At 39.1% G+C, this 23926-nt stretch overlaps 1 protein-coding gene across 3 annotated transcripts in view; it reads left to right on the top strand.

Moving 5' to 3' along the window:
• Window positions 1-23926, top strand: part of CUL5 (cullin 5) — a 130236-nt gene that overhangs the window by 92697 nt on the left and 13613 nt on the right. For all 3 annotated transcript variants that reach the window (XM_027563842.1, XM_027563843.1, XM_027563844.1), the window contains 2 exons: window positions 19615-19747; window positions 21618-21749. In XM_027563842.1, coding sequence (XP_027419643.1) covers window positions 19615-19747; window positions 21618-21749 — 265 coding nt within the window. The remainder of the gene's footprint in view (window positions 1-19614; window positions 19748-21617; window positions 21750-23926) is intronic.

Raw genomic sequence — 23926 nt, 5'->3', positions numbered from 1 at the left:
AATTGATATTTGTATATAGTGTAAGTTAGGGGTTAAGTTTAATTTTTTTCTTTTCTGTATGGTGGCCAGTGGTTTCATCACCATTTATTGGAAATATTTTCCATTCCCCACTGCATTGTTTTGGTGCCTTTTATGAAGAATCAAGTGACTTAAAAATATGTATGTTTTTCTGGACTTTCTATTCTATTCCAGTGAATTAACTGAATATCCTTAGGCCATTTCAAATAGTTATGATTAATAAAGTTCTGCAAAAAATTTAAGTCAGCTGGTATAACTTTGTTCTTGTTTTTTTCTTGAGTGCTTTTGATACTCTAGTATTTTGCTAGTATATAAAAATATGGTTGTTTTTTATAAATTGGTCTTATATTGTTACCTTGTTAAAGTTATTAGTTCTAGTAGTTCTTTTATAGATTTCCTAAAATTTTCTATGTAAAAAATCATGTAATCTCCAAATAAAAGAGTTATTTCTTTTTATGGTTTGACCCACTGGATAGGATCATAAGTACAGAGGGATGGTATGGGGAGGGAGGTGGGAGGAGGGTTCAGGATGGGGAACACATGTATACCTGTGGCGGATTCATTTTGATATATGGCAAAACCAGTACAATATTGTAAAGTTAAAAAATAAAATTAAATTAAAAAAAAAAAGAAACAGTGAGAGTGGGCGTCCTTACCTTTTTCTGCAAGCTTTGAGGAAAAGCCTTAATATTTTGTCTCTAAGAACAAAGTTAGGTAAGGATTTTTCATAGGGTTGCTTTTTATTCGTAATTTGCTGGAAAGTTTGATGGTGAATGGGTGTTGATTTACTATATGCTTTTCCTGTGTCAAATGACCATAAGGTTTTTCTTGCTTATTCTTTTTTCTTTTAAGTATTTTTATTTATTTGGCTGTGTCAGGTCTTAGTTGCAGCATGTGAGATCTTTCATTGCAGTGTGTGGGCTCAGTAGTTGCAGCACGTAGGCTTAGTTCCCCACAGCATGTGGGATCTTAGATCCCCAACCAGAGGTCGAACCGGAGTCCCCTGCATTGGAAGGGAGATCTTAACCACTGGACTGCCGGGGAAGTCTCTTTCCTTCCTCTTTTGATGTGGTGACATACACTGATGGGTGTTGGATTGCTGAGGATTGTTGAAGAGAGATGTATTTGAAGGAATTGGCTTATGTAATTGTGTTGTCTTGTGCTTAGTCACTCAGTCATGACCAACTCTTTGCAATGCCATGGACTGCAGCTCGCCAGGCTCCTATGTCAATGGGGATTCTCCAGGCAAAAATACTGGAGTGGGTTGCCTTGCCTTCCTCCAGGCATCTTCCCAACCCAGGGATCAAACCCAGTTCTCCCACATTGCAGGTGGATTCTTTACCATTTGAACCACCAGGGAAGCCCCTCAGTACTGTGTAATTGTAAAAGTAAAGTATTAGTTGCTCAGTCGTGTCTGACTCTTTGAGACACCATGGACTGTAGCCCACCAGGCTCCTCCATCCATGGGATTTTCCAGGCAAGAATACTGGAGTGGGTCACCATTTCCTTCTCCAGGGGATCTTCCTGACCCATGGATTGAACCCCAGTTTCCTGCCTTGCGGGCAGACTCTGTATCATCTGGTAGCTGTGGGAGTTTGTCAGGCAGGCTAGCAGGCTGGAAACTCTTGGGCAGGAGTTGATTCTACACTTGGGGCAGAATTTTTTCTTAGAAAGAAACCTCAATTCTGCTTTTTTTTTTTTTTTAAACTTTCTTGATGAAAGTGAAAGAGGAAAGTGCAAAATCTGGCTTAAAACTCAACATTCAGAAATCTAAGATCATGGCATCTGGTCCCATCACTTCATGGCTAATAGATGTAGAAACAGTGGCTGACTTTATTTTGGGGGGCTCCAAAATCACTGCAGATGGTGACTGCAGCCATGAAATTAAAATACGCTTACTCCTTGGAAGGAAAATTATGACCAATCTAGACAGCATATTCAAAAGCAGAGACATTACTTTGCCAACAAAGGTCCATCTAGTCAAGGCTCAGGTTTGTCCAGCAGTTATGTATGGATGTGAGAGTTGGACTATAAAGAAAGCTGAGCGCAGAAGAATTGATGCTTTTGAACTGTAGTGTTGGAGAAGACTCTTGAGTCCCTTGGACTGCAAGGAGATCCAACGAGTCCATTCTGAAGGAGATCAGTCCTGGGTGTTCATTGGAAGGACTAATGTTGAAGTTGAAACTCCAATACTTTGGCCACCTGATGTCAGAGCTGACTAATCTGAAAAGACCCTGATGCTGGGAAAGATTGAGGGCAGGAGGAGAAGGGGATGACAGAGGATGAGATGGCTGTATGGCATTGCCAACTAGATGGACATGGGTTTGGGTGGACTTTGGGAGTTGATGATGGACAGGGAGGCCTGGCGTGCTGCGGTTCATGGAGTCGCAAAGAGTTGGACATGACTGAGCAACTGAACTGAACTGATATATATATATATATCCATTCTTTCTCAGACTTTTTTCCCACTTTGCTTATTACAGAATATTGAATAGAGTTCCCTGTGCTTTAGAGTAGGTCTTTGTTGATTATCTATTTTATATATGCATGTGTGCGTGCTAAGTCATTACCAACTCTTTGCGACACTATGGACTGTAGCCTGCTGGACTTCTCTATCCATGGGATTCTCCAGGCAAGTGGGTTGCCATTTCCTCCTCTAGACAGTCTTCCTGACCCAGGGATCAAATCCACATCTCTTATGTCTCTTGCATTGGCTGACGGGTTCTTTACCACTATCACCACCTGGGAAACCCCATTTTATATAGAGTAGTGTGTATATGTTTGTTTTATAATTTTATCTGGTTATTTTTGGCTGTGCTGGGTCTTCGTTGCTGTATGGGCTTTTCTCTAGTTGCAGTGAGCGCAAGCTACTCTCTAGCTGTGGTACATGGGCTTCTCATTGCAGTGGCTTCTCTTGTGGGAGAACGGGCTCTAGAGCACGTGGGCTCGGTAGTTGTGGCTCTCAGGCTCTGGAGCACATGCTGAGTAGTGGTGGTGCATGTGCTTAGTTGTTCTATGGCATGTGGGATCTTACCAGACCAGGAATCAAACCCATGTCTCCTGCATTGGCAGGTGGATTCTTTACACCTGAGCCACTAGGGAAGCCCAGTAGTGTATATATGTTAATCCTAAACTCCTGGTTTATCCTTCCCCACCCACTTTTCCCCATTCATAACCATGTTTGGTTTCAAAGTATGATTCTGTTTCTGCTTTGTGAATAAGTTCATTTGTATCTTTTTTTTTTTAAGATTTTACTTGTAAATGGAATCATATGATATTTGTCTTTGTCTGACTTACTTTACTTATATGACAGATTCTAGGTCCATCCATGCTGCTGCAAATGGCATTATTTTGTTCTTTTTCTGGTTACATGATATTCTGTTGTATACATGTACCGCATTTATTTATCCATTCCTCTGTGTATTCAGTCACTCAGTCATGTCGGACTCTTTGCGACCCCATGGACTGCAGCACACCAGGCCTCCCTGGCCATCACCGACTCCCAGAGCCTACTCAAGCTCATGTCCATCGAGTCAGTGATACCGTCCAACCACCTCATCCTCTGTCATCCCCGTCTCTTCCCCGTCTCTTCCTGCCCTCAATCTTTCCCAGCATCAGGGTCTTTTCAGATGAGTCAGCTCTTCACATCAGGTGGCCAAAGTATTGGAGTTGCAGCTTCAACATCAGTCCTTCCAATGAATATTCAGGACTGATTTCCTTTAGGATGGACTGGTTTGGATCTCCTTGCAGTCCATTCCTCTGTCAGTGGCCATTTACTTAGGTTCCTTTCATGTCCTAGCTATTGTAAATAATGCTGCAGTGAATGTTGGGTTGCTTGTATCTGTCGAGACGAGCTGGACAAGCAGGGTTTCCGAAAGCGCAATACAGCGAGAGAATGAGAAACGAGACACAAGAATTAGAGAAAAGCAAGGATCAGGGGACCAACACCACTCCAAGGTGAAGGTGCCGAAACTGAATCCAAGCCAGCTTTATTAGACTTTCAGCCGTGAAGGAAAGAGTAAGCGGGGAGTTAAACTATAACTCTTGTGGCCTTCAGGGCCAAAGAACAAAATGATCATTAACCATTGAGTAATTAGGAAACAGTAATCAATAACAAATCAGTAACTAAGACTAATATTCTCATCTATAGATTTTTCACCAGATACGTTAAACATGTGACTCTGAGACGCCAGTTGAGAAACAGTCTGGGGTCGGTTTTCCGACCCTAGGATCATTCTTGTTTTCAAGATTATGAACTGTTCCCTCTGGACTTATTCCAGAGTCTCATGCCTTATAGCATCCAGTTTATCAATAATTATAAATTTCTTTTATTTATAAATAAATAAAAAATCTTTATTTATTAACAGGCCCTTGATGGGGCCTGTTTTTCTTTTATTCTTCCTGTCTCCTACAGTATCTTTTTGAATTATTTTTTTTTCTGGATATATGCCCAGGAGTGGGATTGCTGGATCCTATAGTAGTTTTATTTTTAGTTTTTTAAGGACTGTCCATAACAGTTGTACCAACTTGCATTCTCACCAACAGTTTAGGAGGGTTCTCCACACCCTCTCCAGTATTTATTGTTTATAGACTTTTTAGACATTTTAAAAAAAATCATTTTATTTATTTATTTGCTGTGCTGGATCTTCGTTGCTGCACAGGCTTTCCTCTAGTTGCAGCAAGAGGGGGCTGCTCTCTCGTTGCGGTGCACAGGCTTCTCACTGCGGTGGCCTCTCTTGTTGCAGAGCATGGACTCTAGGGTGCATGGGCTTCAGTAGGTACAGCTTGTGGGTTCAGTAGTTGCTGCTTCCAGGCTCTAGGGCCCAGGCTCAAAAGTTGTGGCCCATGGGCTTAGTTGCTCCATGGCATCTTCCCAGATCAGGGGTTGAATCCATGTCTCCTACAGTGGCAGACAGATTCTTTATCACTGAGCCACCAGAGAAGCCCTATTTATATATAGAGTTTTTGATGCTAACCATTCTGACTGGTGGTGTGATACCTCATTGTATTTCGATTTGCATTTCTCTGATAATTAGCCATATTAAGCATCTTTTCATGTGCTTTTTGGCTATCTGTTGTCTTTTGAGAAGTGTCTGTTTAGATCTTCTGCCCATTATTTGGGCTTCCTTGGTGGCTCAGACAGTAAAGAACCTGCCTGAAGTGCAGGATACGCAAGTTCGATACCTGGAGGATCCTCTGGAAAAGGGAATGGCTGCCCACTCCAGTATTCTTGCCTGTGAAATCCCATGGACAGAAGAGCCTGGTGGGCTACAGTCAGTCCATAGGGTCGCGAAGAGTTGGGACACGGATAAATGACTTTCATTTCACTTCATTTCACTTCAGTTCACTTCCCTCTTTGGTGTCCCAGGTGGTGCTAGTGGTGAAGAACCTGCCTGCCAGTGCAGGAGACATAAGAAACGTGGGTTTGATCCCTGAGTTGGGAAGATCCCATGGAGAGGGCATGGCAACCCACTCCAGTATTCTTGCCTGGAGAATCCCATGGACAGAAGCCCATTATTCCTGGTGGGCTATAGTCCATAGGGTCATAAAGAGTCAGAAACAACTGAAGCAACTTAGTACACACGCATGCCCATCATTTGATTAGGTTGTTTGTTGTTTTGATATTGAGCTGCATGAGCTATTTGTATATTTTGGAGATTAGTCCTTAGTCACTTCATTTGCAAATATTTTCTCCCATTTTGTAGGTTGTCTTCATTTTGTTTATAGTTTCCTTTGCTATGTAAAAGCTTTTAAGTTTAATTAGGTCCCCTTTTTTTTCCCCCACTATTCTATGAGGTAGATCCAGAAAGATCTTACTGCAGTTTATGTGGTTCTGCCTGTGTTTACCTCTACGAGTTTTATAGTATGCAATCTTACACTTAGATCTTTAATCCATTTGAGTTTATTTTTGTGTATAATGTTAGGAAGTGTTCTAATTTCATTCTTTCGCACGTAGCTGTCCAGTTTTTCTGGCATCATTTATTGAAGAGACTGTCTTTTCTCCATTGTATATTCTTGCTTCCTGTGTCATAGATTAATCAACCATAGATGCATGGATATATTTCTAGGCTTTCTACCCTGTTCCATTGATACATATTTCGGTGTGTGTGTGTGTTTTTTTATATCAATATCGTGCCAATACAATATTGTTTGATGACTGAACTTTGTAGTATGGTCCAAAGTTAGCAGGAAGCCTGATTCCTTCAGCTCTGCTTTTCTTCCTCAGGAAACACTGAATTTTTTTAAGGAAACATTTAACCAAGTTTGAATTCTTGGCATAAATTCTACTTGGTGATGATGTATTAATTCTTTTTGTATATTCCTGGATTTAATTTGCTTATGTTCTGTTAAATATTTTTGTTTATTTTGGGGAATGATTCACCTCTTTCTGGCCTTTGTGCCTTGAATAATTTTCATTTTTGTGATATCTTTATTGTTTTCTGATTTTAGGATTATGTTGACCTCATAAAAAGGGTTGAGAGTTATTCTTTCCTTTTGTATGGTTTTAAAAGAATAGGTTAATTAGTATTACTTCTCCTTAAATGTTTAGTAGAATTCATTGGTAAAACCATTTGGGCTGATAGTTTTCTCTGTGGGCAGATACTGACAAGTTCAATTTCCTTAATAGATACAGGGCTCTTCAAATTTTTAAATTTAATCTCATTTTAGTTTTGGTTGTGCTTTTTAAGGCATATGTTTTCTCAGTTGTCAAAATAATGTACACAAAGTTGGAAGTTTCATTATCTTTTTCTCTTTGAAAATATATTAAAACTTTTTTTCTAGAACTATTTGAGAGTAAGTTGTTCATTATTCCAAGTACAGTTGTGTATATTTTCTACAAATATAATCCCAATAGAGCTATCAAAATAATTAAAGTTGACATTGATGCATAATAACCTTCTACTCAGATCACTAAGCTTATTGACCATATTGTATTCTTTGTAGCAGAAGGATCCAGTACACAATCGTGTTTTACATTTAGTTGTTATATTTCAATGGATGTGAGTTTGAGTGAACTCCGGGAGTTGGTGATGGACAGGGAGGCCTGGCATTCTGCAGTTTATGGGGTCGCAAGAGTCGGACATGACAGAGCGACTGAACTGAACTGAACTGAACTGACCTTTTTCTTTGGTCTGGAACCATCTCTCCTTTGACTCTTGTTACCTTGACATTTTTGAAGATTACAGTCCAGATTTTTTGTGGGATGTTCGTTAGTTTGAGTTAATCTGATGGGTTGGGTTTTTTTTTTTCTTAAGAGTCAGGTTTGCATCTTTGGCAGAAATGAAAGTCTATTATTCTAACTGCATTTTTTGTTTTTGTTTTGGCCATGCCACATGGCTTATGGAATCCTAGTTCCTCAACCAGAAAGTGACCCTTGTCTGTGAAACAGTGGAGTCCTAACCACTGGACCATCAGGGAATTCCCTTACTGCATCTTATCTAAACAACAGTGCATGATTTTGATTTATTGCAGTATCAGTTTTATTTAGTTTGGTCACCTGATTAAGTTGGTGCCTGCCACACTTCTCCACTCAGTTATTTCCTTTTCGTTTAGTAATTAGGTATTTGTTGACAAGTACTTTACAACTACGTAAAGATTCCATCAGTTCAATTCAGTTCAGTCACTCAGTCATCTCCAACTGTTTGTGACCCCATGGATTGCAGCACACCAGGCTTCCTTGTCCATCACCAGCTCCTGGAGATTGCTCAAACTCATGTCCATTGAGTCAGCGATGCCATCCAAACATCTCATCCTCTGTCATCCCCTTCTCCTCCTGCCTTCAATCTTTCCCAGCATCAGGGTCTTTTCAAATGAGTCAGTTCATCACATCAGGTGGCCAAAGTGTTTGAGCTTCAACTTCAGCATCAGTCCTTCCAATAAATATTCAGAACTGATTTCCTTTAGATCCCATCATTGCTTGTTAAATTTTCAGTTTGTACATTGATTTTTCTTCTTAGTATGGATTCAGTTTACTATTACTATATTTATTCAGTGGGTTCGCTATTTTTTTTGAGGCAGGGTGTTGTGCCACATGGCTTACAGGATCTCAGTTCCCAGGCCATGGCAGTTAAAACCCTGAATCCTAACCACTAGACACCAAGGAACTCTCATTTTGTTGTTGTTATTGTTCAGTTGCTAAGTCCTGTCAACTCTCTACAACTCCATGGACTAAAGGATGCCAGGTTCCTCTGTCCTCTACTATCTGACAGAATTTGCTCAAATTCATGTCCATTGAGTTGGTGATACAGTCTAACCATTTCATTCTCTGCCACCCTGTTCTCCTTTTGCCTTCAATCATTCCCAGCATCAAGGTCTTTTCTAGTGAGTCAGCTCTTCACATCAGGTGGCCAAAGTATTGGGGCTTCAGCTTCAGCCTCAATCCCTCCAATGAATTATTCAGGTTTGATTTTCTTTAGGATTGACTGGTTTGGTCTCCTTGCAGTCCAAGGGACTCTCAAGAGTCTTCTCCACACTTTAATTCAAAAGCATCAATTTGTCAGTGATCAGCCTTCTTTTTTGTGGTCCAGCTCTCACATCTGTACATGACTACTGGAAAAACCATAGTCTTGACCATACCGACCTTTGTCAGCAGTAATGTCTCTGCTTTTTAATATGCTGTCTAGATTGGTCATAGCTTTACTCCCAGGCAGCAAGTGTCTTTTAAATTCATGGCTAGAGCCAGTGTCCGCAGTGATTTTGGGACCCAAGAAAACAAAATCTGTCACTGCTTCCACTTTTTCTCCATCTATTTGCCATGAAGTTGTGGGACCAGATGCCATGATTTTAATTTTATTTGTGTTGAGTTTCAGGCCAGCATTTTCACTCTCCTCTTTCACCCTCAACAAGAGACTCTTTAATTCCTCTTCCTTTTCTGTTTTTAGAGTGGTATCATCTGTGTATGTGAGGTTGTTGATATTTCTCCCAGGAGTCTTAATTCCAGCTTGTGATTCATCCAGCCTGACATTTTGCATGATGTACTCTGCATAGAAGTTAAATAAGTAGGGTGACAATATACAGCCTTGCCATTTCCCAGTTTTGAACTATTCAGTTGTTCCATATCTGGTTCTAACTGTTGCTTCTGACCCTTATACAGGTTTCTCAGAAAACGGGTAAGGTGCTCTGGTACTCCCATCTCTTTAAGAATTTTCCACATTTTTTTGAGATCCACACAGTCAAAGGCTTTAGCATAGTCAGTAGGTGTTTTTCTGGAACTCCCATAATTTGCTTTTATTTTTTATTTTCATTTTCAAATTATCCTAGGTTTCATAGTGGCAACTGGTTTCTGAGTCCTTTTAACAGTAAATTCTTCCTTTCTTTTTGGCACTTGAGGTTTCCAGATTCATTTTGTAATTTACGTTGCCTGGCCACAGGATTAGCCATTTTGGCAACTTTGACAAAGTCCTAGTTGATTTTAGTGGATGTTGGTATTTAGTGAGCAAAATCTGGTGCTGGGTGTATTCATTGGTATTGTTGCTTCACTGGTCTGGTCCCCCTCAGTTGGCAAACTAGGGTGGGTATACACAAAAGTATTTAAATCTATAGTACCTGGCCTTGTTTCTTTGTGGATACACGCCCCACCGTGCTAAGGCTCTGACTCCCCCAACTGGGCCGCCCCCTACATGAATGCCTTCCTCATCCAACTGGAGCCTTAACACTTCCCCTTTTGCCTTCCCTTTGCGTGGAAACCCTCCTTACCTATTTGTTCTCTCATCCTCCATACCTGGCCACTCCATCTCATCCATATATCCCTTGTCTGTTGGTTTTTGACACCTGGATGCTAGTCCTTTCTAGTGAACGTCTAATTTGCCAAGCTTAGGCTCTGACACCGGAGAAGGCTATGGCACCCCGCTCCAGTACTCTTGCCTGGAAAATCCCATGGGCGGAGGAGCCTGGTAGGCTGCAGTCCACGGGGTTGCGAAGAGTCGGACACAACTGAGCGACTTGACTTTCACTTTTTACTTTCATGCATTGGAGAAGGAAATGGCAACCCACTCCAGTGTTCTTGCCTGGAGAATCCCAGGGACGGGGGAGCCTGGTGGGCTGCCGTCTATGGGGTCGCACAGAGTCAGACACAACTGAAGCAACTTAGCAGCAGCAGCAGCAGGCTCTAACACTGCATGCAAGGCTTTAAACCCTGCAAAGATGGCTCTTCTACTCTGCTTGGGCTTTCATGTTCTTGGTTAAGTTTACTTCTAGGTATGTTTTTCTTTTGGATGTTACTATAAATGAAATTGTTCATTTAATTTCCTTTGGATTGTTCACTGCTGGTGTGTGAAAGCACAACTAATTCTTGTGTGTCAATCTTGTACCCTGCAACTTTGCTAATAAATTCATTCATTGGCTTTAAGTAGCTTTTTTGTGGGTTCTTTAATAACTTTATATATAGAAGGTCATTACATCTCTTACTAAAGATACTTTTATTTTTCTTTCTTTCTAATTTGGAAGACTTTGTTTATTCATTTATTTTTGCCTAATTGCTCTAACTGGAATTTCCAGCTCTAGATAGTGATGAACAGCAGTGGTGAAAGTAAACATCCTTCTCATTTTTGCTTAGCATGTTATCTGTAGTTTTCTTTTTTTATAACTTTGTTATTCTTAATAAAAAGCATGGTGTTATGACTGGTAGATACAGCATGTGCATGCTAAGTTGCTTCAGTCATGTCTGACTCTGCAACCCTATGGACCATAGCCTGCCAGACTCCTCTGTCCTTGGGATTATCCAGACAAGGCTACTAGAAAGGGTTGCCATGCTCTTTTCCAGGGGATCTTCCCAACCCAGGGATTGAACCTACGTCTCTTTTTTCTCTGCATTGGCAGGCAGGTTCTTTACCTCTCGCGCCACCTGGAAAGCCCAGATACAGCATAGTTTATTTAATTTATCCTTTATTTATACACTAAGTAGTTTCTGATACTTTGCTATTTATTAATAGTGTTCCAGAGGATAATATTGTATATATGCCATTTTTTGTTTCTGTACTCTAAATTCCCAGAAGTGGGGATTACTGGGTTCCTGTCTATTATTTTTATTCTAAGGTGACCATGTCCTATCTTTAGGTCCACACTAAGTAGAAAATTTCTCCGGAATAAAATGAGTATTATTAGCTTATTCAGGCAGCAGAACATGAGTGTTGGGGCTGTTGGAGGTGCTTAAAGTAATTAATGTTCTAGGAGAATAAAGCTGCTAGAAACATCCAGGTTATTTGGAAGACTCACTTCTGAGGAAGAGTATAGTAGTCATGGTGAGGCAATGCTTCCACTGAGAACAAGCAGGAGAGTCAGGTAAACTTAGAAAATAGTTATTTTAATATAATATTATCAAAGAGCTACAGAAGCAACTAGAACACACTACTCAAAAGTTATAGAAATGAGGGATAACCTTTCAGAAGTTAGCTGAGTCTTTGTAGCTTTGTTTCAAAGAAGTATCTGAGAATCTAGATTGAGCTTAGACTGGGCAGTACCGCTAGGGAACAGTAGAGCTTTTGGTCGTCGCACAGTATTGAATGACAAAGCCCACTAGGCTCTCAACTGAAAGCCCGCAAGGAACATTCCTTAGACTCATTGGCTAACCAAATGTAGACCAGTTCTTCAAAACTACAAGTCATCATCCTTGAACCAAAATAGTTTGATTGGGTTAAAGTCATCAACCTCTTCCTTAGCAGAACAAAGGGTGAATACACTCTTAATGGAAGATAAACATCATCTGGTCCCCTGGCATGCTGCAATCCATGGGGTCCCAAAGAGTTGGACACGACTGAGCAACTGAACTGAACTGGTGGTGCCTCTGTGATTTTTTTTTTTAGTTGAAATACAGTTGATTTATAATGTTGTGTAAATTTCAGGTGTATAACAAAATGATTGTTACACATATATATTTTTTTCAGCTTCTTTTCCCTTATAGGTTGCTATAAAATATTGTGTATGGTTCCCTGTGCTGTACAGTAGGTCCTTTTGGTTATCTGTTTTATATATAATAGTATGTATATGTTAATCCCAAACTCCTCATTTACCCCTCAGCCCCTCCTCCCCGATTCTTTATATGCAGTGCCTAGTATTCATTGCGACATTACTACTCCTAAGATGGCAGAGAAATTTATGGTCAACTAAGAGAAAAATAATTTTAGATGCAGACTCTCAGATGACCCCGTATTAGAGTTATCAGATAAGTACTTTAAAATAATTAAGATTAGGACTTCCCCGGTCGGTCGTCCAATGATTGAGAGTTCGCCTGCCATGTAGGTGACTTGAATTCAATTTCTGATCTGGGAAGACTGAAGATTTTACATGTCGTGGGGCAACTAAGCCTGTGCGCCGTAACTGCTGAGCCTATTCTCCAGAGCCCACAAGCCGCACCTACTGAAACCCATGCACCTAGAGCCTTTGCTCCAGAATAAGAGAAACCACCCCTTTGAGTAGCCCGTATATTGCAACTAGAGAGTAGCCCCAACTTGCTGCAATTAGAGAAAGCCCACAGATAGCAACAAAAACTCAACACAGCCAAAAATAAATAAACAAATAGATAAATAAAAAATATTTTTTAAAAAGTAATTAAATTGATAGCTTAACCACAGTGATATATACCACTAATACCCACTAGGATGACTGAAGTTAAAAAGACATTAACAAGTGTTGGTGAAGATGTAGAGAGAAATTGGAATCATATATAGTTGGTGTGTAGCTACTATCGAAACAGTTTTGTAGTTCCTCAAGAAGTTTAACATAAAGTTAACATGTGACCCACAGTTCCACTCCTGGATATATACCCAAGAGAAAAGAAATTGTGCGTCTGCTAGAAACCTTGGAGATAAATGTTCATAGCAGCATTATTCTTAATAGCCAAAAAATGGAAAGAAACCAAGTGCCCATTATCTGATGAAAGGATAAGTAGAACGTGATTTGTCTATGCAATGGAAATATTATTTAGTTATAAAAGGAAGGAGATTCTGATATATGCTACAATATGAGTGAAATCTTGATAATATTTTACTAAGTGAAATGAGCCAGTCACAAAAAGAAACATTTTCTATGATTCCACTTACACAAGGTATCTAGGATAGGAAAAGTTATTGATACAGATAAGAAGGAATGGAAGATTATTATTTACAGGGTTTCTGTTTGGGATACTGAAAAAGTTCTGGACATAGTGATGATATTTGCAGAACATTGTGAATATGCTTAATGCCCCTAAATTGTACACTTAAAATGGCTAATATGTTAAATCTTTTGACCATGTTTAAAAGTAGAATTTTTTTGAAGGAACGAACTGATATGTGCTATCATCTGAATGAATCATAAAAACATCATCCTAAATAAGAGTTATCAGTCACAAAAGGGCACATATTATATGATTCCATTTATAGATGTCCAGAAGATACAGAAAGTAGATTAATAATAACCAGGGACTGAGAGGCAGGCATCACTGCAGAATGAGATTTGACTACTAATAAGTATGGGGTTTCTTTTTGGAGTAATAAAAATGTTTTAAAATTTTATTTTAATGATAGTTGTACAACCTTGTGAATATACTTTTAAAAACATTGGATTGCACACTTTAAATGGATAAATTGTGTAGTATGTGAATTATATCTCAGTAATCTTAAATAGGTCATAAATAATAGAGAGTAAATAATACATATGGATAATTAATAGACAAATAGGTGGAAATTGTTACCTGAGTAAAGGTGAAATATCTATAACAATATGTAATTGGAATAATAGAGAAAGGGAAAGGAGGCTTGAACTGTTGACCAAAATTTTTCCAAGTTGAGAGAGACGCCAACTTTATATTCAAGGATCTCTCTTTGATTCCCAAACATAATAGTTAGAAATTAAACCATTCCTAGCTACATCATACTAAAACAGCTAGAAACTGGAAACAGAACAAAGCACTAAAACATCTAGAGAGCAGAGAGAATGACACAGTACCTTCAGAGAAACAATAAAAGACTGACAGCTGTTTTCTCAACCTGTTGAATTGAAAGAAGGGGGATAGACCACTCAGCTATTATAGTAGTTCACACAAAAGCTAGGCATGGGCAGTGCAAATAGATCGGAGGAGATGAATAGATTCTTGTGAAGTAAGTTAGTGGCCTTCAGACTGGCTGTTTCTCCCTCAAGAGATACAGAAGGAATTCCCCAAAGTATGCCAATGTAGATACTTTTCAGGAAATCACTTTCTGAAATTGAGCCCTCTGGTGGAGGTATCATTGCAGTTTCTCCTTTCCACTTCTTTCTAGAATTACTCTTCCCTGTTTTGTAAACAAAGGAATATTTTGAAGTATTGGTACCATTGTACAGAAAATGAATTTCTGATGACCAAGTATTATATCTGTTTGCAAGATGACTTCTAATTGTTTGCTTTCAACACAATTGATGACTAATTTGATCCATTATTAAAAGTAACTTTTTTTTGTTAGATCAGTATGTGTTTTTTAACAATAATTCAGGAAATGGTCAATGAATTGAGTAACATTGTAAGGAAAAATTCTTCTAGTACTATTCACTTACTTATGTGAATACGATTTTTTTGGGAAAATACATTAATTTATAAATATAATTTAGAAGTAAGGAACTTCCCTAATGGTCCAATGGTTAAGAATCCGCCTTGCGAAGATGACGGAGGAGTAGGACGGGGAAAACACTTTCTCCCCCACAAATTCATCAAAAGAGCATTTAAACGTCGAGTAAATTCCACAAAACAACTTCTGAATGCCGGCAGAGGACATCAGGCACCCAGAAAAGCAACCCAACTCCTTGAAAGGAGGTAGGAAAAAATATTAAAGACAATAAGAGAGACAAAAGAGGGAGGGACGGAGTTCCGTCCCGGGAAGGGAGTCTTAAAAAGAGAGAAGTTTCCAAACACCAGGAAACCTTCTCACTGCCGAATCCGTGCCGAGCTTTGGAAGCACAGAGGGCAACATAACAGGGAGAAAAAATAAATAAACAATTAAAACTCGCAGATTGCGAGCCCTACGGTAACTCCCCCAGCGGAGAAGCAGCGCAGACGCCTGCATCCGCCATTAGCAAGCGGGGGCTGGGCAGGGAGGCGTGGCGCGGGCTGCATCGCTGAGAGTAAGAATCTGGCCTGAATACCCTGAGCACTATCTGAGCGAAATAATTTGGGCTAGCAAACCAGACTGTGGGATATCTACCATGCGAAAAGCCAGCCCTAACCTAAGACACCGCCAGCCCGCGCACGGAACAAAGGATTAAACAGAGATAGCCGGCTGCAGACCTTCCCCCTCCGGTGACAGGCAGCCAGAGCCGGAAGGGGGCAATCGCAGCCCCAGAGAGACATTATCTATAAAACTGGCTTCTTTGCTAACTAAAACTTATTGGGGGTCTGGACGGTCAACATCTGCCTGAGAAGGTGTGCCGGTTTTACACCCAGATAACCGAGTGGCGGGGAGGCGATAAGTCGCAGCATTGGCGCTCGCCAAACACCTCATCACCTGAGCTGCTCGGACCTGGGAAGAGCACAAAACGCAGGCCCAACTGAGTCTCCGCCTCTGAGGACTACCTGAGTGCCTGAACCTGAGCGGCTTGGACCTGGGAGGTGCATGCAACCCAGGGTCAGCCTCGGATTGTTCCCGGCGGAACAACCTAGAGCCTGAGCAGTGTGGGCAGGGAGGCTACATGCGCCGTGAGCGGGGGCAGACCCAGTGTGGCTGAGGCACTGTGAGCGCACGCCAGTGTCATTTGTTTGCAGCATCCCTCCCTCCCTCCCCACAGCGCGACTGAACAAAGAGAAGAAATACAGCTCCACCCACCAGAACACCGACACAAGCTTCCCTAACCAGGAAACCTTGACAAGCCACCTCTACATACCCACACACAGCGAGGAAACGCCACAATAAAGAGAACTCCACAAACTGCCAGAATACAGAAAGGACTCCCAAACTCAGCAATTTAAACAAGATGAAGAGACAGAGGAATACCCAGCAGATAAAGGAACAGGATAAATGCCCACCAAACCAAACAAAAGAGGAAGAGATAGGGAATCTACCTGATAAAGAATTCCAAATAATGATAGTGAAATTGATCCAAAATCTTGAAATTAAAGTGGAATCACAGATAAATAGCCTGGAGACAAGGATTGAGAAGATGCAAGAAAGGTTTAACAAGGACCTAGAAGAAATAAAAAAGAGTCAATATATAATGAATAATGCAATAAATGAAATTAAAAACACTCTGGAGGCAACAAATAGTAGAATAACAGAGGCAGAAGATAGGATTAGTGAATTAGAAGATAGAATGGTAGAAATAAATGAATCAGAGAGGATAAAAGAAAAACGAATTAAAAGAAATGAGGACAATCTCAGAGACCTCCAGGACAATATTAAACGCTACAACATTCGAATCATAGGGGTTCCAGAAGAAGAAGACAAAAAGAAAGACCATGAGAAAATACTTGAGGAGATAATAGTTGAAAACTTCCCTAAAATGGGGAAGGAAATAATCACCCAAGTCCAAGAAACCCAGAGAGTCCCAAACAGGATAAACCCAAGGAGAAACACCCCAAGACACATATTAATCAAATTAACAAAGATCAAACACAAAGAACAAATATTAAAAGCAGCAAGGGAAAAACAACAAATAACACACAAGGGAATTCCCATAAGGATAACAGCTGATCTTTCAATAGAAACTCTTCAAGCCAGGAGGGAATGGCAAGACATACTTAAAAAGATGAAAGAAAATAACCTACAGCCCAGATTATTGTACCCAGCAAGGATCTCATTTAAGTATGAAGGAGAAATCAAAAGCTTTTCAGACAAGCAAAAGCTGAGAGAATTCTGCACCACCAAACCAGCTCTCCAACAAATACTAAAGGATATTCTCTAGACAGGAAACACAAAAATGGTGTATAAACTCGAACCCAAAACAATAAAGTAAATGGCAACGGGATCATACTTATCAGTAATTACCTTAAACATAAATGGGTTGAATGCCCCAACCAAAAGACAAAGACTGGCTGAATGGATACAAAAACAAGACCCCTACATATGTTGTCTACAAGAGACCCACCTCAAAACAGGGGACACATACAGACTGAAAGTGAAGGGCTGGAAAAAGATTTTCCATGCAAATAGGGACCAAAAGAAAGCAGGAGTCACAATACTCGTATCAGATAAATTAGACTTTAAAACAAAGGCTGTGAAAAGAGACAAAGAAGGTCACTACATAATGATCAAAGGATCAATCCAAGAAGAAGATATAACAATTATAAATATATATCCACCCAACATGGGAGCACCGCAGTATGTAAGACAAATGCTAACAAGTATGAAAGGAGAAATTAACAATAACACAATAATAGTGGGAGACTTTAATACCCCACTCACACCTATGGATAGATCAACTAAACAGAAAATTAACAAGGAAAAAAAAAAAAAAAAAAACATGTATCTATAAAGTTCACTAAAGCAAAGCACAGTAAAATTAAAAAAACAAAAAAAAAAAAACAAAAAAAGCTTCCTGTGAATTAATTATAACTCCACATTACTATAAAAAAAAAAAGGATTGCCTGACAAAACCCAAGACAGTTAATTTGAATTTTAGAGAAATAAATAATTTTTTAGACATCTGAAATTCACATTCAAAAAAAAAAAAAAAGAATCCGCCTTGCAATGCTGAGGAAATGGATTTGATCCCTGGTTGTGGAACTAAGGTCCTACAAACAGAGCAACTAAGCCCACAAGCCATAACTAGAGTCCATGCGCTACGAGGAAAGATCCCACATGACGCAACAAAAATCCCACATGCTTCAACTGAGACTTGAAGCAACCAAATAAATATTAAATATTTATGTATTTTTAAAGTAGGTGTAGGACTTCCAGGTCAGAGAAGGCAATGGCACCCCACTCCAGTACTCTTGCCTGGCAAATCCCATGGACAGAGGAGCCTGGTGGGCTGCAGTCCATGGGGTTGCAAAGAGTTGGACACTACTGAGCAACTTCACTTTCACTCATTGGAGAAGGAAATGGCAGCCCACTCCAGTGTTCTTGCCTGGAGAATCCCAGGGCCGGCAGAGCCTGATGGGCTGCCGTCCACGGGATTGCACAGAGTCGGACATGACTGAACTGACTTAACAGCAGCAGCAGCAGCAAGACTTCCAGGTGGTCCATTGGTTAAGAATCTGCCTGCCAATGCAGAGAGCACAGGTTCGATCCCTGGTCCAGGAAGATTTCCACATGCCATGGGGCAACTAAGCCAATGCCAAACAACTACTGAGCCCACATGCGTTAGAGCCCATGCTCTGCAACAAGAGAAGCCACCACAATGAGATGCCCTCATGCTGCAGCTAAGTAGTAGCCCCCACTCCTTGCAATCAGAGAAAGGCTGTGTGCAGCAGCAAAGACCCAGCACAGCCATAAATAATTTTTTTTTAAGTAGAAGTAAAATTGATCATTCCTGAGTTTATAATTGGAAGGGAAAAAACGTTACATCTACTTCATTAGACAAAAAAATTTTGCACATGCATGTTTTATACACATACACAATATAATTACATTGTTTTGTTATGTTGTGTACTTATAATTTCTGATAACAGTTAAATTTTATATATATACAATCTTTAAATCTTGAATTTTATTTACATATATAGCTTAGAGAAGTAGGGTAAAGAATAAAAGACTTTGAAGCATAAAATACAATACACTGGTTTTAAAGTTTTGTTGGGAAAGTGAAATAGTGATATAAGTTCATTGTTTAAGGAAAGTTTGTTTATAGTTTTTTTTTTTTAATGGATAATGATAGATATATTACTGTGAAATTTAGGTTACATTTGATATGTTTCAAAGAGTAAAGTAACAGTTTTATTTTAACCTATTTTTAATTGATGTTCTGAGTCAGGTCAGTGAAAAGCAGAAGAGGATATTGTGTGACATCTTGCTAATAAACTGAACACTGAGTGCTTTAAAACAAAAAAGTTTTAATTGTTAACTTATAAGTATACAAGGCTTCCCTGATAGCTCAGTTGGTAAAAGAATCCACCTAAAATGCAGGAGACCCCGGGTCTCTTCCTGGGTCAGGAAGATCCGCTGGAGAAGGGATAGGCTACCCACTCCAGTCTTCTTGGGCTTCCCTTGTGGCTCAGCTGGTAAAGAATCTGCCTGCAATGTGGGAGACCTGGGTTTGATCCTGGGTTGGGAAGATCCCCTGGAGAAGGGAAAGGCTACCCACTCCAGTATTCTGGCCTGAGAATTCCATGGACTGTATAGTCCATGGGGTCACAAAAAGTCAGACACGAGTGAGCGACTTTTGCTGTGAGTATACAAGGATTTACACAGTTTTCAATACTATTTTAGCAGCATCTGAATAAAATCTTTTAAAGATTATTGGCAAAGCTGCCTCTAGAATGAGGCTAGGAAGCATGTAGCTCACAAAATTCAAGGAGATCTCTGTCAGTGTTCTGTAAGTGTACTTACAGGAGCCCAAGAGTGAGTGCCTTCTTGAGCTATGCAACCTCAGTGTAGACTTCCTCACCCTAGTCCCACTGGATTTATAGAACATAACAAATCTGTGAAAAATTGGCTTTAGAAAAAATATTTGCAGATTCAATCATTTTTAATCACCTGCTTTTAATGTGTTTTTTAGGGTAGGATTAAAAACTCAGCCTGAATCAAAATGCCCTGAGCTGCTTGCCAATTACTGTGACATGTTGCTAAGAAAAACGCCATTAAGCAAAAAGCTAACCTCGGAAGAGATTGAAGCAAAGCTTAAAGAAGTGGTACGTAATTTTTTCTAACTTCAAATTTGTAATTATCTTTGAATTTGTGTTTTGATTATAAAGCTTTCTGTGATAGCATCAGTTTTTCTTTAAAATATATACCTATAAGCAACTAATATTATGAAATTTTGCCAGTAAAGACCTCTTTGGTTTTTTTACTGAAAATGTTTACACTATAGCTGCCAGAAAAGGAAATAGCATTTAATTCTTCCCCTTTCTTGATTCTTTTTTAAAAGTCAATTAAATTCTAATTCCTATTAAAGGACAGCAAAAGGAAAAACAGAGCTAGCTGGTGGTGTTTGGATCCCCAATTGAGAGACTGGGAGTTTTTCACTTCTTTTTTGTGAGGGCCCAAAATAGATAACCATGGATAAATGAGTATAGATAAAAAGTTAGTTGCTTTTATATTTGTTTATCTCTGCTTGTTGTTGTAATATGATATAAGCCAAGGACATCAAAGAGGAAAAAATTAGTAAGTGAAGATGTAGAGAAGGGTTAGGGTTAGAAAGGGAATACCCTACCATTTCATGCCAGTCAGAATGGCTGCTATCCAAAAGTCTACAAGCAATAAATGCTGGAGAGGGTGTGGAAAAAAGGGAACTCTCTTACACTGTTGATGGGAATGCAAACTAGTACAGCCACTAGTATGGAGAACAGTGTGGCGATTCCTTAAAAAACTGGAAATAGAACTGCCATATGACCCAGCAATCCCACTGCTGGGCATACACACTGAGGAAACCAGAATTGAAAGAGACACGTGTACCCCAGTGTTCATCGCAGCACTGTTTATAATAGCCAGGACATGGAAGCAACTTAGATGTCCATCAGCGGATGAATGGATAAGAAAGCTATGGTACATATACACAATGGAATTTTACTCAGCCATTAAAAAGAATACATTTGAATCAGTTCTAATGGGGTGGATGAAACTGGAGCCTGTTATACAGAGTGAAGTAATAAGCCAGAAAGAAAAACACCAATACAGTATACTAACGCATATATATGGAATTTAGAAAGATGGTAACAATAACCCTGTATGCAAGAGAGCAAAAGAGACACTGATGAATAGAACAGTCTTTTGGACTCTGTGGGAGAGGGTGAGTGAGGGTGGGATGATCTGAGAGAATAACAATGAAACATGTATATTATCATATGTGAAACAGATCACCAGTCCAGGTTCGATGAATGATACAGGGTGCTCGGGGCTGGTGCATTGGGATGACCCAGAGGGATGGGATAGGGAGGGAGGTGGGAGGGGGGTGCAGGATGGGGAATACCTGTACACCCATGGCGGATTCATGTCAGTGTATGGCAAAACCAATACAATATTGTAAAGTAAAAAAAAATAAATAAAATAAATAAAAAGAAAAAAAGAAAGGGAATACCCTGGTGGTTCAGTGGTTAGGACTTACAGCTTTCACTGTCTGGGCCCAGGCTCAGTCTCTGGTCAGGGAACTAAGACCCCCACAAGCTGCACAGCACAGCCAAAAAGTGGGGTGGAGTGGTGGTTAGAGGGCAGATTAGTGTCAGAATAAAATGAAGAAGAAACATAGAAGAAAAAAATGTAGGGGGGAACTACTGATTTTCATATAAAGTTTTGTCACATATTATGTAAAATCACAAAAATTGATGTTTCTAGGACCTAAAGGCTATTTGGTTATAGTCTCAAGTTTGCTAACATCTTGAAGAAGTATTAAAGTAGTCTATCAGGACTGGTTGTTTTTCAGAGATGGGCAATTTAGTAGGCCTCTATCTGTATATGCTTATATAAATCTCTGAATTTTGACAACAAGGGATATAGAAAAGTCCAAGTGAGAAAGGAATGGCTAAGAGTGTGTGTATATTGAAAATAACTTTGTTTTCTATACAGCTCTTGGTACTTAAATACGTACAAAACAAAGACGTTTTTATGAGATATCACAAAGCTCATTTGACACGACGTCTTATATTAGACATCTCTGCTGATAGTGAAATTGAAGAGAATATGGTAGAGTGGCTAAGAGTAAGTAAAATTTTTAAAACTATTTGATTTTCTTAAGATAGCATATGGTTCATATGTATTCGTAAGTAATGAATTTTGGTGATATTTTAATATTGAAGAAATAGGGAACATTTTATAAGACTATAGCATCAATTATATAAAATAAAATATATTTTGTTAATAAAGAGCGAAGTGCCTTTGCTCTTCCTTTGCTTCTGTTGTTTCACTCTTTTGTATCTCCACCCTCATTGAACTGACCTTATTAAATAAGCTAAAGGACAAATCACTTCAATTTTAAGATAAGTTTAGTACTCAATGTTTAGCCAATTTTAAGATAAGTTTAGTACTCAATGTTTAGCCAATTTTAAGATAAGTTTAGTACTCAATGTTTAGCCATTGAGATGTTTGTAAATAAATACACCTATAAAGGAAAAGTTAATGAGTACTAATTATGGTCAAATTCCCATATTAAAATGCTTTAAATCTGTTCCTTTCAGTTCATTTTAGTGGAATTTGAGTTATATTAGCATACCATAAGTGAATGTCTTTGATTTATATACATGGTGTTATAAATATTATATTAATATATGATAGTAAAATATGTATATAATTGTATGCATGTTTGTATTTTTTTATATATATATATATATATGTGCTTTTCATTTATATGTGTATTTTACATTAAAGATTTGCAAATAGCCCTGCTTTGCATGGTAGTGTGGGATAGTAAAAATTACTGTGTAGGTTATCTTAATATAAACAATCACTGGGGAATTATTGGTGCCAATGTTTTATGACTTGGAAATTTTTGTCAAAATATTAGAAACTCTTATTATCTGTTATAAAGTATTTGAAATTCACATGTCTGATATTGTATCTAGAATATATAAAGAACTCTTACAACCCAACAGTGAAGACAATCAGTTAAAAATGGACAAAGTATTAGAATAGTATACATTTCTTCACAAAGATATGCAAATGTATAATAAGTGCATGCAAAGATGTTCAACATCATTAGTCAGTAGAGAAATGCAAATCAAAGCCACAATAAGATGCCACTTTACTTCCACTGGGATAGCTGAAAATTCAGACCATAACAAATATTGGCGAGGAAGAGGAGAAATTGGAACCCTCATGCATTGCTGATAGGAGTGTAAAATGGTGCAGCAACTTTGGAAAACTGACAGTTCCTCAGAAAGCCAAACATAGTGTTGACCTGGCAATTCTACTCCTAGATAATTCCGCTTATGAGAAATAAAAACATATGAACACATAAAAACTCGTACATGAATATTCATAGCATCATTATTCATAATAGCTAAAAAGTGAAAAGAACCCAAAGGTCAATCAGCTGATAAATAGATAAAATATGGTTTAGTCTAATATAGTGGAATGGTCTAGTGGTTTTCTCCACTTTCTTCAATTTCAGTCTGAATTTGGCAACAAGGAGTTCATGATCCGAGCCACAGTCAGCTCCCGGTCTTGTTTTTGCTGACTGTATAGAGCTTCTCCATCTTTGACTGCAAAGAATATAATCAATCTGATTTTGGTGTTGACCATTCTGGTTATGTCCATGTGTAGAGTCTTCTCTTGTGTTGTTGGAAGAGGGTGTTTGCTATGACCAGTGCGTTCTCTTGGCAGAATTCTATTAGCCTTTGCCCTGCGTCATTCTGTACTCCAAGGCCAAATTTGCCTGTTACTCCAGGTGTTTCTTGACTTCCTACTTTTGCATTCCAGTCCCCTGTAATGAAAAGGACATCTTTTTTGGGTGTTAGTTCTAGAAGGTCTTGTAGGTCTTCATAGAACTGTTCAGCTTCTTCAGCGTTACTGGTTGGGGCATAGACTTGGATTACTGTGATATTGAATGGTTTGCCTTGGAAGCGAACAGAGATCATTCTGTCATTTTTGAGATTGCATCCAAGTACTGCATTTTGGACGCTTTTGTTGACGATGATGGCTACTCCATTTCTTCTAAGGCATTCCTGCCCACGGTAGTAGATACAATGGTTGTCTGAGTTAAATTTACCCATTCCAGTCCATCTTAGTTCACTGATTCCTAGAATGTTGACGTTCACTCTTGCCATCTCCTGTTTGACCACTTACAATTAGCTTTGATTCATGGACCTAACATTTCAGGTTCCTATGCAATATTGCTCTTTACAGCATAAAACCTTGCTTCTATCACCAGTCCCATTCAC

The sequence above is a fragment of the Bos indicus x Bos taurus genome, chromosome 15, assembly GCF_003369695.1.
Source record: "Bos indicus x Bos taurus breed Angus x Brahman F1 hybrid chromosome 15, Bos_hybrid_MaternalHap_v2.0, whole genome shotgun sequence".
NCBI lineage: Eukaryota > Metazoa > Chordata > Mammalia > Artiodactyla > Bovidae > Bos > Bos indicus x Bos taurus.
The sequence above is the reverse complement of the archived record's forward strand: the minus strand, read 5'-3'. Positions and strand labels throughout refer to the sequence as shown.